The sequence below is a fragment of the Drosophila kikkawai genome, chromosome 2R, assembly GCF_030179895.1.
Source record: "Drosophila kikkawai strain 14028-0561.14 chromosome 2R, DkikHiC1v2, whole genome shotgun sequence".
NCBI lineage: Eukaryota > Metazoa > Arthropoda > Insecta > Diptera > Drosophilidae > Drosophila > Drosophila kikkawai.
The window spans coordinates 19,637,352-19,649,637 of record NC_091729.1 but is presented as its reverse complement, the minus strand read 5'-3'; the positions used below and the strand labels follow the sequence as shown (position 1 = coordinate 19,649,637).

Genomic DNA, 12,286 nt, shown 5'->3' with positions numbered 1-12,286 from the left:
TATCGATATAAAATACTAAACCCATACTGAAATATACCAATTTTAGATCCTTAAAAAATTGTTTAAAAAGTTTTTAAATATCTTTATTTATAAATTAGTGTTAGAACATGTTGTGGTGCTTACAATTAATACAAGTAAAATAAATATTTGTTTATATTGCGGTCAGTGTGGCCAAGCGGAGCTAATTAAATTTTCCGAGGCAGAAAAACGTTTCTACCTCGCGGATCTGTGCTCCAAAAATAATAATAAAAAGGAAACAACAGTGCAATATTATATCAGATGCTCTCTTTTTTAAAAAGATCTCCACTATGTTGGCTCTGAAAGAAAAGCTTGAGCAAAGCCTAAGGCTGCTTAAGAAATACGAATGGTTGTTGGACGCCTATGTTCTGGTGGGTTTGATTGGAGTCTTACGCCTGCTTCCCCCTAACATTTCAGTTCTAGGACTTTTTTCTGGACGACCATTGGAGTAAACTTCCTGAAGACTGGCAGCGGCACCTGGCGAATATACCCCTAGAGAGGCTGAGCGAGTTGCTCCAAAACGAGGATGTGGCGCACGAGCAAGGATGGCCAGTGGAGTTGATAGAACTTCGACGGGAGCTGCAGCATCTTTGCATTAGCCGCACACCTAGGAGCGCACCCGAAGTTGGTAAAATCCTGCCACAAGATTCTTCCGAAAAGTTTTCATACCTCGTTCCGTTGTAGAACTCTTTGCCATGCCCATTGCTGGATCATCCCAAGCTGAAGCACATGTTTACGAAGCGAGTGAAACCCAAAAAATACCATGAGATCCAACGGATGGCACAGATTTGTGCGCTCAGCAATCGCCAGACACCTGTTGACTTCATAGTGGACTTTGGAGCGGGAGTGGGTCACCTGGCGCGCGTCCTTGGCTATGGCTTCGGAATACGTGTGTGCTGCTTTGAGATGCAGCCGGATCTCAACCAGCAAGCCAGGGATATTGACTTTAAACTGGAATCCATGGCAGCCAAACACCTTAAAACTGAAGACACAAGCCACTTCCAGCGACCAGAGCACCTAACACAGCGCTTGGAAAGCGACACACTGCCTGAGCGGTTCCTCGCCAGCATCCGGGGTGCCTTGGGGCTGGAAAACGACAACTTTACCTTTGGGATCATCGGACTGCATCCGTGCGGCAATTTGGGCCCGACATTGATGCGCATGTTCCTCGGCTGCCCGCAAGCCAAGTTCCTTAACTTTGTGGGCTGCTGCTACCAGAAGATGACCACCCGGGCCACGCATCCCAGAGAACGAGTAAATGGTTACCCGCTGAGCAGGTTCCTCAATGCAAAGTCCTGCTCACAACTGAGCTACGAGGCCAGGGAGATCTCCTGCCATGCCACAGAAGTGTACCAGGATCGCCTACGGGCTGGGGAGAACGAGCATCTACGGATTCACTCCCTCCGAGCTGCCGCTGAACGCATCATTGTCCAACAATTTCCAGATCTCCGGCACTGTGCATTGCGCAATGTTAAGCACTCACCGGGCATGACGTTTCACGAGTAAGTAAAATAATAAATAATATCAAAAAATCTATAACCAGTCTTTGTTTATCTTTCAGATACTTTCAGAGAGCGGTCCAAGGAACTCGTTTTGAAGCTCTGGACAGTCGGGTTTTGAGTAACGAGCAAACTGAAACGGACCTGTCCAACTGGCAGCGGATCGTGAGTTTCTATACACTGCGTTTAATGATGGCTCCTCTGGTGGAGAGCATTATTCTCCACGATCGCTGCCTATTCCTAATGGAGAATGGTAAGTGGACACACTAAGCTGCTATTTTGATACACTCGAGAATATATTCTTACAGAGTGCCAAGTGCGGATAGAGGCTATATTCGATCCCCGTCTCTCGCCCAGAAACCACATTACCATGGCCACAAAGCCCTGACTCTGATAGGTTGGAATTACCCTAATCTGACCATAAATCCCGTCTGATTCTTATCGTTAAGTGGTGGTTACCCTTCAAGTGGTTTTTATATGAGTTTATTTTGTATAAAGATAAAGATAATATCGTCGTGCACTTAAAGTTTGTCTAGATCGTTGAACGTATAAAAATTTCCATTCCAGGAACACTAGAACGGGGGATATTCACTTGTAGTAGCCCTTCTCGGCCGCCGCATTCACAATGGTGCGAATGGCAGTAAAAGCTTCGCTAGCTGTGGGCAGGATCTCCACGGCGGGGAGGATGAACAGATCCTGACTGTCCGGCGGCCCACGCAGCTCGAAAGTGTAAGCAATCGGAATGCCCGCCTCGGAATGTGCCCAATCCATGCTGCCACCGCTCGACGGATAGATGGTCTCATACAGGCTGCCACTCACATAATCCCTTCCGCTCTCCGCCTTAATGGCCGCGGATGCCTTCTTGCCGAACTCCTGTAGATCATCATAGTTGGACACGCGTTCCTTAGTGTAGCCATACGGGAACATAAGCATCTGGGAGTAGGAGTGCAGGGCAATATAGGTCTTGATCTGCTCCTTGCCCACATTGGCGCGTATGAATTCGATTACGCGCTGCGTTTCCAGCTCGCTTCCGGCGGAGGGACCGGCAAAATCGTAACGTGTTGGGTCGCTGCTAGCACCAGCGCTGTTCCAGTGGTCGGGGTAGTTCCTGTTCAGGTCCACGCCGCGGCAGGTTCCAAACAACTGGCGGTTCTTGCGCCACATGCGATCGTGCTCGAAGGTGTACTTGTAGCCATCGGGATTGACACAGGGGAACACTATCCAGTTGAACTCCTGGGCCAGTCTCTGCACTTGCGGATCCTGGGAGGTGAGCAGCTCATTGATTATGTAAGTGGCAGCGGCCGGGGCAATCCACTCCCTAGCATGGATGCCACTCTCGATGAAGATGGCCTTGTTTTTCGGATTACTCGATACCTTGACACCCTTTATGGCGTTGCCCTGCGTGCTGGTTCCCATGTCCAGGACAGTCAGACGATCGGGATACTTGGCGGCCATCTTATCCATCCACTCGTAGATGGTCTTTAGATGAAAGAAGTGCTGCCAGTCAAGCTGCAAGGCATCAATGTCCTCAGGCTGAACTTCCTTTAGATTACGGTCTATCTTCTCTTGGAAGTTGTAGGTCTAAACAAAGTCTCCAACCGATTAGTAAAATATTCTTTTTGGAGTAGTTAGTATTCGCTTACCAAGACGCGATGCTTCAACTTGTAGGTCTCCAGGAGATCGGCAAAATCCGCAACGCGATGCGCCGCCACCAGAATAGACAGCTTCTGGCCAATTTCTCGGGCGTGGCCGATAAAGGTAAGACTGTCGCTCTGGTCCTCCAGCTTCTGGAACAGTGCAATCTGCTCCTCGTTCTCGAACTCCACATTATAGATACGGTAGTTGTCGTAGCGGGCCTGATCCGGCGGAGGAGGAATTCCTACGCAGCCGGAATCGCCATCCGCTGCCGCCGGGCACGTGCCGCTCTCCAGTTTAGTACCACTCGCAGCCATTGCCAGAATTGGAATGACTAACCCCAGCGCTACGATCTGCCAGGTTAGCATATTTATAATATATTTTCCACACCAAACGCTGGCCAGTTGTCGGTTTTGTTTCTGTTTTTTGCCTGCCAAGAGAGCAATGGAGAGGCGGCGAGAGCGGGAGAGCCACTCTGAAGCAGCCATCGTTATCAGCGGAGTGCAGAGAGGATTGAGTATGGTGGCGGTGGGCAGGCAGCGGATGGCGGGCAGGATAGCCAAACCAGAAGTTGCTCAAACACAGCTGTGCGGGCTAATCCAGGGACTCGCGACTTTCAGCGAGGCACATATGGTTTATGGCCTCCGTAAACTGTTTGCAAGAAATGTATCCGATTTCTATAATTATCGACCTTTAAGGTAATTTCAGTCAGGTATATTGTCCACAATCAGGGGTGGTTTGCACTTCCACGGAAGTCTTTAGGTTGATTTTAGAGATACAAAACAGGTATAATCTTAAACTGTATACTTGTTAACATTATTTATTTTTGATTATTATTTGTATAATTGCAATAATTTGTATACCCTTGCAGGGTATTATAATTAATTAATGTCCTAAATGTATTCAGAAGCTACTAACGCAGTGAAGAACTCATTTCCGACCCTATAAACCATATATATTCTTGATCAGCATTAACAGGCGCGTCATCTTGGTTATGTTGGAAAGAAAATAAAATCTTTAATTTTTTTAAAATTTTATAAGGGGTTACATCGTTAAAATATTCAAAAATTGACAAAAATTTTAAATACTTTAATTTATTATGCAGCTTTTTTAACCTATTAAAAACTAGCAGACAACAGCTTTCCGATTTAAAATTACTGAATTTTTGGCTTAGTTATTACATTTTTAAGCTTTGATTATCCCAAATATTATGATATAAAATTTTAGATACAAATTCAACGATCATTAAGATCCGATTGCAAACTGCAAGGGTATACCAACTTTAATAAATATATATTAATTTTTTTCAAGTAATAGTTATACCAAATATGAAAGAAATACAAAACGCAATCCAAAAAGTAATTTAAAACTTCGTGTATTTATTTTAATTTAAAATTGTTAAAGGGTTTCACAATAAAATGAAATGTATATCATAAAATTTGAATGGTTACAAGCTTATAATTGTTTATTTATGTAATAATTTATGAAATTTATATATTTATGCAATTTGTGAACATGATTTTTAACTTATAATAAATTCGAAGCCCAACTAAAAGAGTAATAAAATCGAGGTTGCCTATTGTCGTTTGGTTTAGTGAAAGCCCAGAGGATTCGAAGACTACTTTTTCTTGCCTCGGCCCAGGGTGAGCATGTGGTTCCCGTTGCCATTCCCATTGGACAGTTGCTGCTTACGCCGCTGCAGCTCTTGACACTCCTCCTCCAGCAGGCGACGCGCCTCCTCCAGCTTGGTCTTCTCCTCCAGATGCTCCCGCTTGAGCTTCTCGAACTTGGAGTGCAGCTCCTTTTCGCTGTCCTTCAGCTCGTTCTCCTTTTGCTTAACCCGCTGCACGAACATCTGGCGCACTTCCTCCTCTTTGGCCTGCAAGGAGGCCAAGTGGCCGGTGCGCTTCGACTCAAAGGTCTGCTGGAAGGACACCGGCTGATTGTTGCTATCCACGTCCACGAAACCCATCTGCTGCAGGCGCCGCTGCCGAAAGAGCTCATAGTGCCGCGTGTGCGTCAGTTCGCGCAGATCCTCCATATTTGTGCGAATGAGCATCTCGCGCAGCTTGACAAAGTCGCAGTGCGTCTCGTTCTCGATGTGCACGGATCCCCAGGGATACTGCCGAGCACGGACCAGCTTTCCAGCCACTTTCACAAACTCCGTGCTGCCCACGACAGCGAAAGGCAGTTCTCCGTTCATCGATTTGTTCGTATCGGCCACCGTCTCATCGTCTGTGGGAAACTGATAGATGCTCACTTTGTTGCGCCGCAGTTCGTCCATTATCCGCTCCTTAAAACCAGCCAGCTCCGACTTGGAGATGGTGTCCGCCTTGGCTATCACGGGAATGATGTTAACGCGCGTGTCCAGCTGCTTCATGCATGCCAAATCCATGGCCTTTAGCCCGTGCCCCGTGGGACAGATGAAGTAGAGGCAGGCATGGACGCGGCTATCGTGAGCGCTGGCCATGGACCGCTGGATCTTGAGCTCCTCCTGCAGGTACGCCTCGAACTGGCAGTCGACGTACTCCACGAGCGCCTTGTAGCTGTCCGCCTTGTTGACCTGGTCGCCGTATCCGATCGTGTCACAGATGGTCAGCTTCAGCCGCACGCTGCTCTCCTGCAGCTCATAGGTCTGCGCCTTTAGCTTCACGTTGGGCAGGTTATGCGTACTAGGCGTGGCTCCAAAGCTCGTGTTGAACAGGGTGTCCATCAGCGTGGACTTTCCCAGAGCCGTCTCCCCGATGCACAGGATGTTGAAGCCGAAGCCGTTCTGCACGCTCTTGTTCACCAGTTGGTCCGGCAACGTGTCGAATCCTACGTGGCCGCCCAGCTGGAGCTGCCGGGGTCCAGGAGTCGCCACCGCCGGTGTCTTATTTTCAGCCGTAATGTTGACCATTTCTCGTTAAGTTCTCTTCGAAATAAAGATCTGTATGCCAATGGCGTCAGTTTTTATAGGGAGAAAACTGGCTTGCGTGGGTTCTAGAAAACTACAGCTTTTCTTAATCACCCATTCGGGTTTTCCGACATCTGCCCAGATAATGAGAGTTTAATGCGGCTGGTTTTCTACCTGTACTCTGTTTTACCTGCCGGTTTATTTTTTTGAACGATGTGCCTCGACAAAGTCTATCGATAACAGATTTCGATCAAAAAAAATATCTGAGATAAGGCCACACTCCACCACTAACAGTTATCGGTATCGGCGTAGTTATCATTTCTCCTTTCAACACATACAGAATTTGCAAAGCCGCCGCAGAAAATTTTAATATTCGAGGTTTATCCACGAATTGTGTAGTAAAAGTGCAGCCTACCTAGTGCCAGAAGTAACAAAAGTGGTAAGAGCCCGGAGGGCAAGCAGAAATTGTCAATTTTTAAAGTTATTACATGAGAATGAGATTTTTTCTTTGTTGTCCGCGGCCGCCATTTTCTTTTCACTTGGCCGCCGCCGTCGCCGCTTGGCTGTAATTTTTCGCACTTTCACAACGTTTACTATTCTTGTTTTCCAAAAGCCCCGTTTGCCAGAGGATTCCAGGCAGCACCACCCCGAGAAGAGTACCGGAAGAGCCGCCCATGAGTAGTCACCGAGACGGAGCCGGAGCCGATCGCATCACAGTCAAAATTCACAACATGAAGCGCAGCGCGTCGCGCTCCCCGGGCCCTGCCAGAAGCAGTATGTCGCGCAACTCGCGTAGCATGGGACGGGGCTACGACAACGGTAGCGGTGTCCCGGGCGACTCCCCGGAGCGTATGTCACCGGAGCGCATGCGACGCCGCCTAGACCGTTCGCCCAGTCCACGTGGCCGGTACGGTTCCCCGCACCGGGAGCCCTACATGCGCGGGCCTCCACCGGCCGAGCGACCCGCCGGCTACAAGGTTCTGTGCGTCAGCGCTTTGCCACCGAAGGCTCCTGACGAGTTCATCGAGGAGACGCTGTACCGTGAGTACAAGAAGTTCGGCGACTTTAGTGTGCGACTGTCCAACGATCTGGACGAAAGGGTAGCCTATGTGTGCTTCCGTACGCCCGAGGATGCTCGGGAGGCGAAGCACCACAAGCCGCGTCTTATCATCTACGACAAGATGGCTATTGTGGAGCCGGTATACAAGTCCACGACCAGGCCGGAGTACAGGTAAGAATTCGGTTAATGGTCATCTTGATTAGTTAAGCTCACCTCCTTATGTTTCAGACCCCGTGGCCACTCAATGTCTCCGCCGGACTACGAACGTTATCATTATTCACGTTCGCCAATGGGTCCCGGAGTTCCCCTTGACCACCGACGGCCGCCGATCGATCCTTACGATCGGTACGGTCCGCCCCACATGCACCCCCATGCTGTACACCCTCGGGACTACCGACCGCTGCACCACGACTATCCGCATCCGCCTCGCGGACCCCCGCTGCATCGCGGTCACCCGCACCACCTCGGCCACGGCCACGCGCCTCCCCATACGTACGCTCCGATGAGACCACTGGCACCACGCCCACATGCGCCATACGAGAAGCCAGAGAGCAAGAAGGACAAGTTCCCGAACTATCTGCACCACGTGCAGCCCGAGGATGACCCACTCTCAACGCGCACGCTCTTCGCTGGCAATCTTGAGGTGACTATCGCCGACGACGAGCTGCGGCGCATTTTCGGCAAGTACGGTGTGGTTGATGATATCGATATCAAACGGCCGCCACCTGGAACGGGCAATGCGTTCGCCTTCGTGCGCTACCAGAATCTGGACATGGCTCATCGGGCTAAAATCGAGTTGTCCGGCCAGTATATCGGCAAGTTCCAGTGCAAGATTGGCTACGGCAAGGTGACCCCGGCCACTCGCATGTGGATCGGTGGCTTGGGAGCCTGGACCTCTGTCACCCAGCTGGAGCGAGAATTCGACCGTTTCGGGGCCATCAAGAAGATTGAGTACCAGAAGGGCGAGCCTTACGCCTACATTCAGTATGAGACCGTGGAGGCGGCCACCTCGGCGGTGAAGGAGATGCGAGGATTCCCGCTGGGTGGACCAGAGCGACGTCTGCGCACCGACTTTGCCGAGCTGCCGGGGACAACACCAGTATCACAGTTCAAGAGCTCGAAGCCACCGTATGATGAGAGCGCCTTGGAGTATCGCCGTCCGGAGTACGATCCATATTACGAGGAATCTACAGCGTATGCTCCAAGAGGTGGATATTCTCCATACCCGCCCAGAGGCGGCTACCGCGGTCGTGGTGGCTATCGCGGAAGAGGACGAGGCATGTACCATTATCACAACGATGTGCACAGGCCTCCACATCCCGGCTCCTTGAGTGGATCGTCTTCGTCGGTGCCCCCGCCAGGTGGAGCTGACGACGAGTGGCGGCGTCCTCCCGGTGAATCATATGACAGGGGAGCTCGCTCTAGCTCCCGGGAACCAGGTGTGGAACGGTCAAGATCCCGATCACCCATGAAGCGAGCTCGCTCGCCCGGATCTGACTCTGACACTTCGACTCGTCGCAATGACGCCCTTGGATCGGCCAGCACAGTGCCGGAAGTGGCGCGCAAGTGCATCACCGTGTGGACCGGAGCACTGATCCTCAAGAGCTCCCTCTTCCCGGCGAAATTCCATTTAACTGACGGCGACACGGACATCGTGGAGTCGCTAATGCGGGACGAAGAGGGCAAGCACAATCTGCGCATCACGCAGCGTCTTCGTCTGGATCCGCCCAAGCTGGATGATGTGCAGAAGCGAATTGCATCTTCGTCCTCGCACGCCATATTCATGGGCCTGGCCGGGTCCACGGTGGACACCAATTGCGACGATGCCAGCGTTCAGACGCGACCTCTGAGAAATCTGGTCTCATACCTCAAGCAGAAAGAGGCAGCTGGCGTCATTTCGCTGCTAAACAAGGAGACGGAGGCCACCGGCGTGCTGTACGCCTTTCCGCCCTGTGACTTTTCCACGGAGCTGCTGAAGCGCACGTGCCACAGCCTCACGGAAGAGGGCCTGAAGGAGGACCACCTCGTCATTGTGGTGGTGCGAGGCGGAACGGCCTAAAATGGTCGATGGCGAAAGGCAAGTGCTGGACAAACTGGAGGTAACGACTAGCCACAGTGCTCATGGGAAGCCTCTTGTCACACCTAACTATATATCCTAGAAAACTTAGTCGTATCTTAGATGCTCCTCTCAAGGCGAGGCGGATGCAGTTGGGGACGCGTACACGCCAGGGCCGTGTATGTGTGCGTCCTCCGCACACCCGCTTGCACACGCACACACACCACACACTCACCACATACACATATGATGCACAAAGAGAAACGAGCAGAACCGAGGAGACATCATCCACACACCTCATGATCCCTGACCCCCTCTATTAATTAATCATTAATTTCCGTTCTTTTTGCAGACAGGATCTCTCTTTATGGTTTTTATAGCAAGTTCTCGATGTGTTAGTGACAGTGAAATTTATATATATTTATATACATGCTATATTTTATAAATGTGCTTAAAAAAAAGTTTCCTAGAAGAACAAGTTTTTGATTATGCATCAAATGTAACAATTTTCCAATTTTTAAACATGTCAAAGTGTGCATCCGAGGATGATTAAAGACCTAAAGTCTCCTCAAAAGACCCCATTCAAGTGTCCGATCCAGACGTAACCAGTGCGAAATGATTTCGAAACGAAACAGTTTTTGTGTTGCTTAAAATTGATTTCATATTTTGAGTTGTGTTGTTTTGCCGCTGCCCCTGCCTGATCCTTGGCTTGTGACATAAAGTGCGCCCAAGTTAGTGGTCTGATTGTCCAGAGACGACGACGCAGACGCAAGTGATGACCGAGTTTCGCAAGTTTCCACGAGTTTGTTTTTGCAGTGCAGTTTCCACAATTCGGTGCAAAAAGTGTTGTTTGTATTTCTGGCCAAAACAGTCAGAAGTCAGTCTCCCCTCGACTTATCCCGGGGGCTATCATCCAGTTGGTGTTCTCGTTTGGCATGTGGGTGCGCGAAATCCTATCCGATCTATCTATCCGTATCCGAATCTGAATCCGTCTTCCATCCGAAGAGAGAACGTCGTGTAGCATTTGCTCCAAAATGTCTCTGCTGTTTGATTGGGTTTGGCAATTGTTACATTGGTTTTCTTGTGGCTGCTCTCAACAGAATATAATAATGGTGTTTTGTTTATAATTTATGCGACATTTATGTTTCTGTGAGTTCAAGTGTCATTCCACGGACCGAACATGAAGATGATGAATCCGAGTAGTTGGCAAGTGCATGTGCTGTGTCTGCGTGTGTTCTCAAATAATATACTATTTATATATATCCAATATAACCAATCGTAAATCTGTTCACTCAGAGATGTAGTAATAACGATCAAAGGCAGTTCATTTACCCCAAGTAGATAGAAGTTCGATGTCACAGTATAATCTATGCCTCAACCAATATTATAACAAACAATTATACATCTAATTAAAAATAAAATAAATAAAAACTACCCAATGTGTGTTCAAAGATTTGGTGTCCAAAAAATGTGATTTATAGTGCCAAGTTCCAAGTGTAATCCAAGAACAAAGTGAAACCATCCACCCGAAGGCAAAGAAGCAGCCAGGTAATCCCATCCCAGCATCCACCATGAACTCTGCACCCATGTTAACATTAACTTAAATTTTAATAACAACTAGAAGACACCAAGAGTTGCCCGTTCTCAATCGTAGTACAGGTAAAACGTGGTGCAGACTGCAAAGTAGGACGGCCTCTCCACTCTGTAGGTCACGAATCCGTCCTTCTCGGCATCCCACAAGAAGTTGACCATGGAATAGAGGCCCTGCATCAGAAATTCGCCCACGGTGACCAGCACTATGTAGCGATATCTGGGTTTTGGGAAAAGACGAGGTTAAACGAGGGAGACAATGTTTTTGTAAACCATTCCCATTCTCACCTGTCGTAGTTGTTGAGCTTGATACGGTTTTTGATCTCCTCGCTGACCTGCGCCGCCATGTGCAGAGAGTGCTTGGGATGGAACATGTACTCGTCGTTGTAGTGCCTGTTCATCACCGCCTTGATGATGTTCTCTACGCGCTCCTTGTTCAGCGGATTCTTAGACTCCAGGCGGTACGTGGGCATATATCGCATTGTTGGCTATACACAATACAAAAATCTAAAATAATGCACAGCCAGGAGCTGCAACTACTTACCTTGGCGACTGGGGCAGCACCCATGCCCATGGGAGCCGCCACGCCTATATGCGACTTGGTCAGCGATCCGCGCTGGCTGTTGCTCAGCTGCTGCTTCTGCATGGTGGCGAAATGGAAAGGAAACCACAAGTGTGGCTGTTAGTATGGGCATGGATGGGATGTTCGTGACTTGGCCAATTTTCTAGACAGGCGCATGCATTGCCATGTTCACATTTCGTTACATGCATCAATTCATTAAAAAGACATCAAGCATTAATGTCAAAATCAATCTGGTACCTTCTCACGCTCTTGGCCGAGGCACAGAGTCACCAGGCCCGACCAGTTTTTTGCCGCGGCGGCTGTCATTTCGTTCGATGTTCGACGTTCGAATTTATTGAAATGGAGTCGGGTCGAGTGCGTCGCGGTTAGCCATAAAACCACAAATGATTATGCCATTAAGCCATTGCCTGCCACCAGATTGCCTGACGGACCAGTCGCCGTGGCAATCCGTGGCCATTGTTGAATCAATAGTTGGCCAAATTATGCGCCAGTTGGCAGCCGAACTTACCTCGCCCTTGGCCGCCTTATCCTTTCCCTCGGCCGCCGATTTGTCCTTCTTCTCCTTCTTACCCTTGCCCGGTTCCGCTTCCTTGGTCGGAGCCGCAACGGGCGCCACCTCTTTGCTCCTTCGCTCCTCCGGCGAGTCAGCCATGATCAAAGTGTTTTTTGAACAAAAATTATTTTCAGAACGTGGCTGCCCCCAGAAAACTTGGCTATCAAACTGAAAGGAGAGCCCGCTGGGATTGACATTGAATCGAAGACAGTCTTTACAACGGCAATTAGTTTACACTTTATTTGGTTTGCAATATGGTGTGTGTGTGTGTGTGTGTGTGTGGGGACAATGTTTCCTTCGCATTTCAGATCCGTTTCCGGTTTCCGTTTAAAGTATATCCAAACATTTTGCAGTCAGACAATAGACGATAAAACACACACGTACCAAGTATTTACG

At 49.2% G+C, this 12,286-nt stretch overlaps 5 protein-coding genes across 8 annotated transcripts; 2 read left to right on the top strand and 3 right to left on the bottom strand.

The window, feature by feature from the left end:
- Window positions 1-255: 255 nt before the first annotated feature.
- LOC108076795 (methyltransferase-like protein 25B) lies at window positions 256-2,037 on the top strand. The gene is made up of 5 exons (XM_017169816.3): window positions 256-389; window positions 442-642; window positions 703-1,520; window positions 1,580-1,770; window positions 1,826-2,037. Exons 1-5 carry the CDS (start codon window positions 309-311, stop codon window positions 1,903-1,905), a joined length of 1,371 nt encoding a protein of 456 aa, XP_017025305.1. The 5' UTR covers window positions 256-308; the 3' UTR covers window positions 1,906-2,037.
- LOC108076794 (zinc carboxypeptidase) lies at window positions 1,985-3,535 on the bottom strand. The gene is made up of 2 exons (XM_017169815.3): window positions 3,161-3,535; window positions 1,985-3,098 (listed from the first exon to the last, which is right to left on the bottom strand). Exons 1-2 carry the CDS (start codon window positions 3,518-3,520, stop codon window positions 2,106-2,108), a joined length of 1,353 nt encoding a protein of 450 aa, XP_017025304.1. The 5' UTR covers window positions 3,521-3,535; the 3' UTR covers window positions 1,985-2,105.
- A 1,055-nt stretch (window positions 3,536-4,590) lies between these two features.
- On the bottom strand, window positions 4,591-6,349 carry Septin5 (Septin 5). The gene is made up of 2 exons (XM_070284610.1): window positions 6,239-6,349; window positions 4,591-6,182 (listed from the first exon to the last, which is right to left on the bottom strand). Exon 2 carries the CDS (start codon window positions 6,049-6,051, stop codon window positions 4,771-4,773), a length of 1,281 nt encoding a protein of 426 aa, XP_070140711.1. The 5' UTR covers window positions 6,052-6,182; window positions 6,239-6,349; the 3' UTR covers window positions 4,591-4,770.
- Window positions 6,347-10,598, top strand: nito (RNA-binding protein spenito). 4 transcript variants are annotated; one of them, XM_070284609.1, is made up of 4 exons: window positions 6,347-6,487; window positions 6,662-7,279; window positions 7,337-9,185; window positions 9,517-10,598. In XM_070284609.1, exons 2-3 carry the CDS (start codon window positions 6,723-6,725, stop codon window positions 9,165-9,167), a joined length of 2,388 nt encoding a protein of 795 aa, XP_070140710.1. In that variant the 5' UTR covers window positions 6,347-6,487; window positions 6,662-6,722; the 3' UTR covers window positions 9,168-9,185; window positions 9,517-10,598. The 4 variants fall into 4 exon arrangements, with proteins under 4 accessions (XP_070140710.1, XP_070140708.1, XP_070140709.1 ...); XM_070284607.1 differs by having other exon boundaries at window positions 7,337-9,207; XM_070284608.1 differs by having other exon boundaries at window positions 7,337-9,207; window positions 9,268-10,598.
- Window positions 10,599-10,753: 155 nt separating this feature from the next.
- Window positions 10,754-12,103, bottom strand: LOC108076644 (dynein light chain Tctex-type protein 2B). The gene is made up of 4 exons (XM_017169576.3): window positions 11,846-12,103; window positions 11,299-11,394; window positions 11,043-11,242; window positions 10,754-10,974 (listed from the first exon to the last, which is right to left on the bottom strand). Exons 1-4 carry the CDS (start codon window positions 11,987-11,989, stop codon window positions 10,809-10,811), a joined length of 606 nt encoding a protein of 201 aa, XP_017025065.1. The 5' UTR covers window positions 11,990-12,103; the 3' UTR covers window positions 10,754-10,808.
- Between the last annotated feature and the right edge of the window lie 183 nt (window positions 12,104-12,286).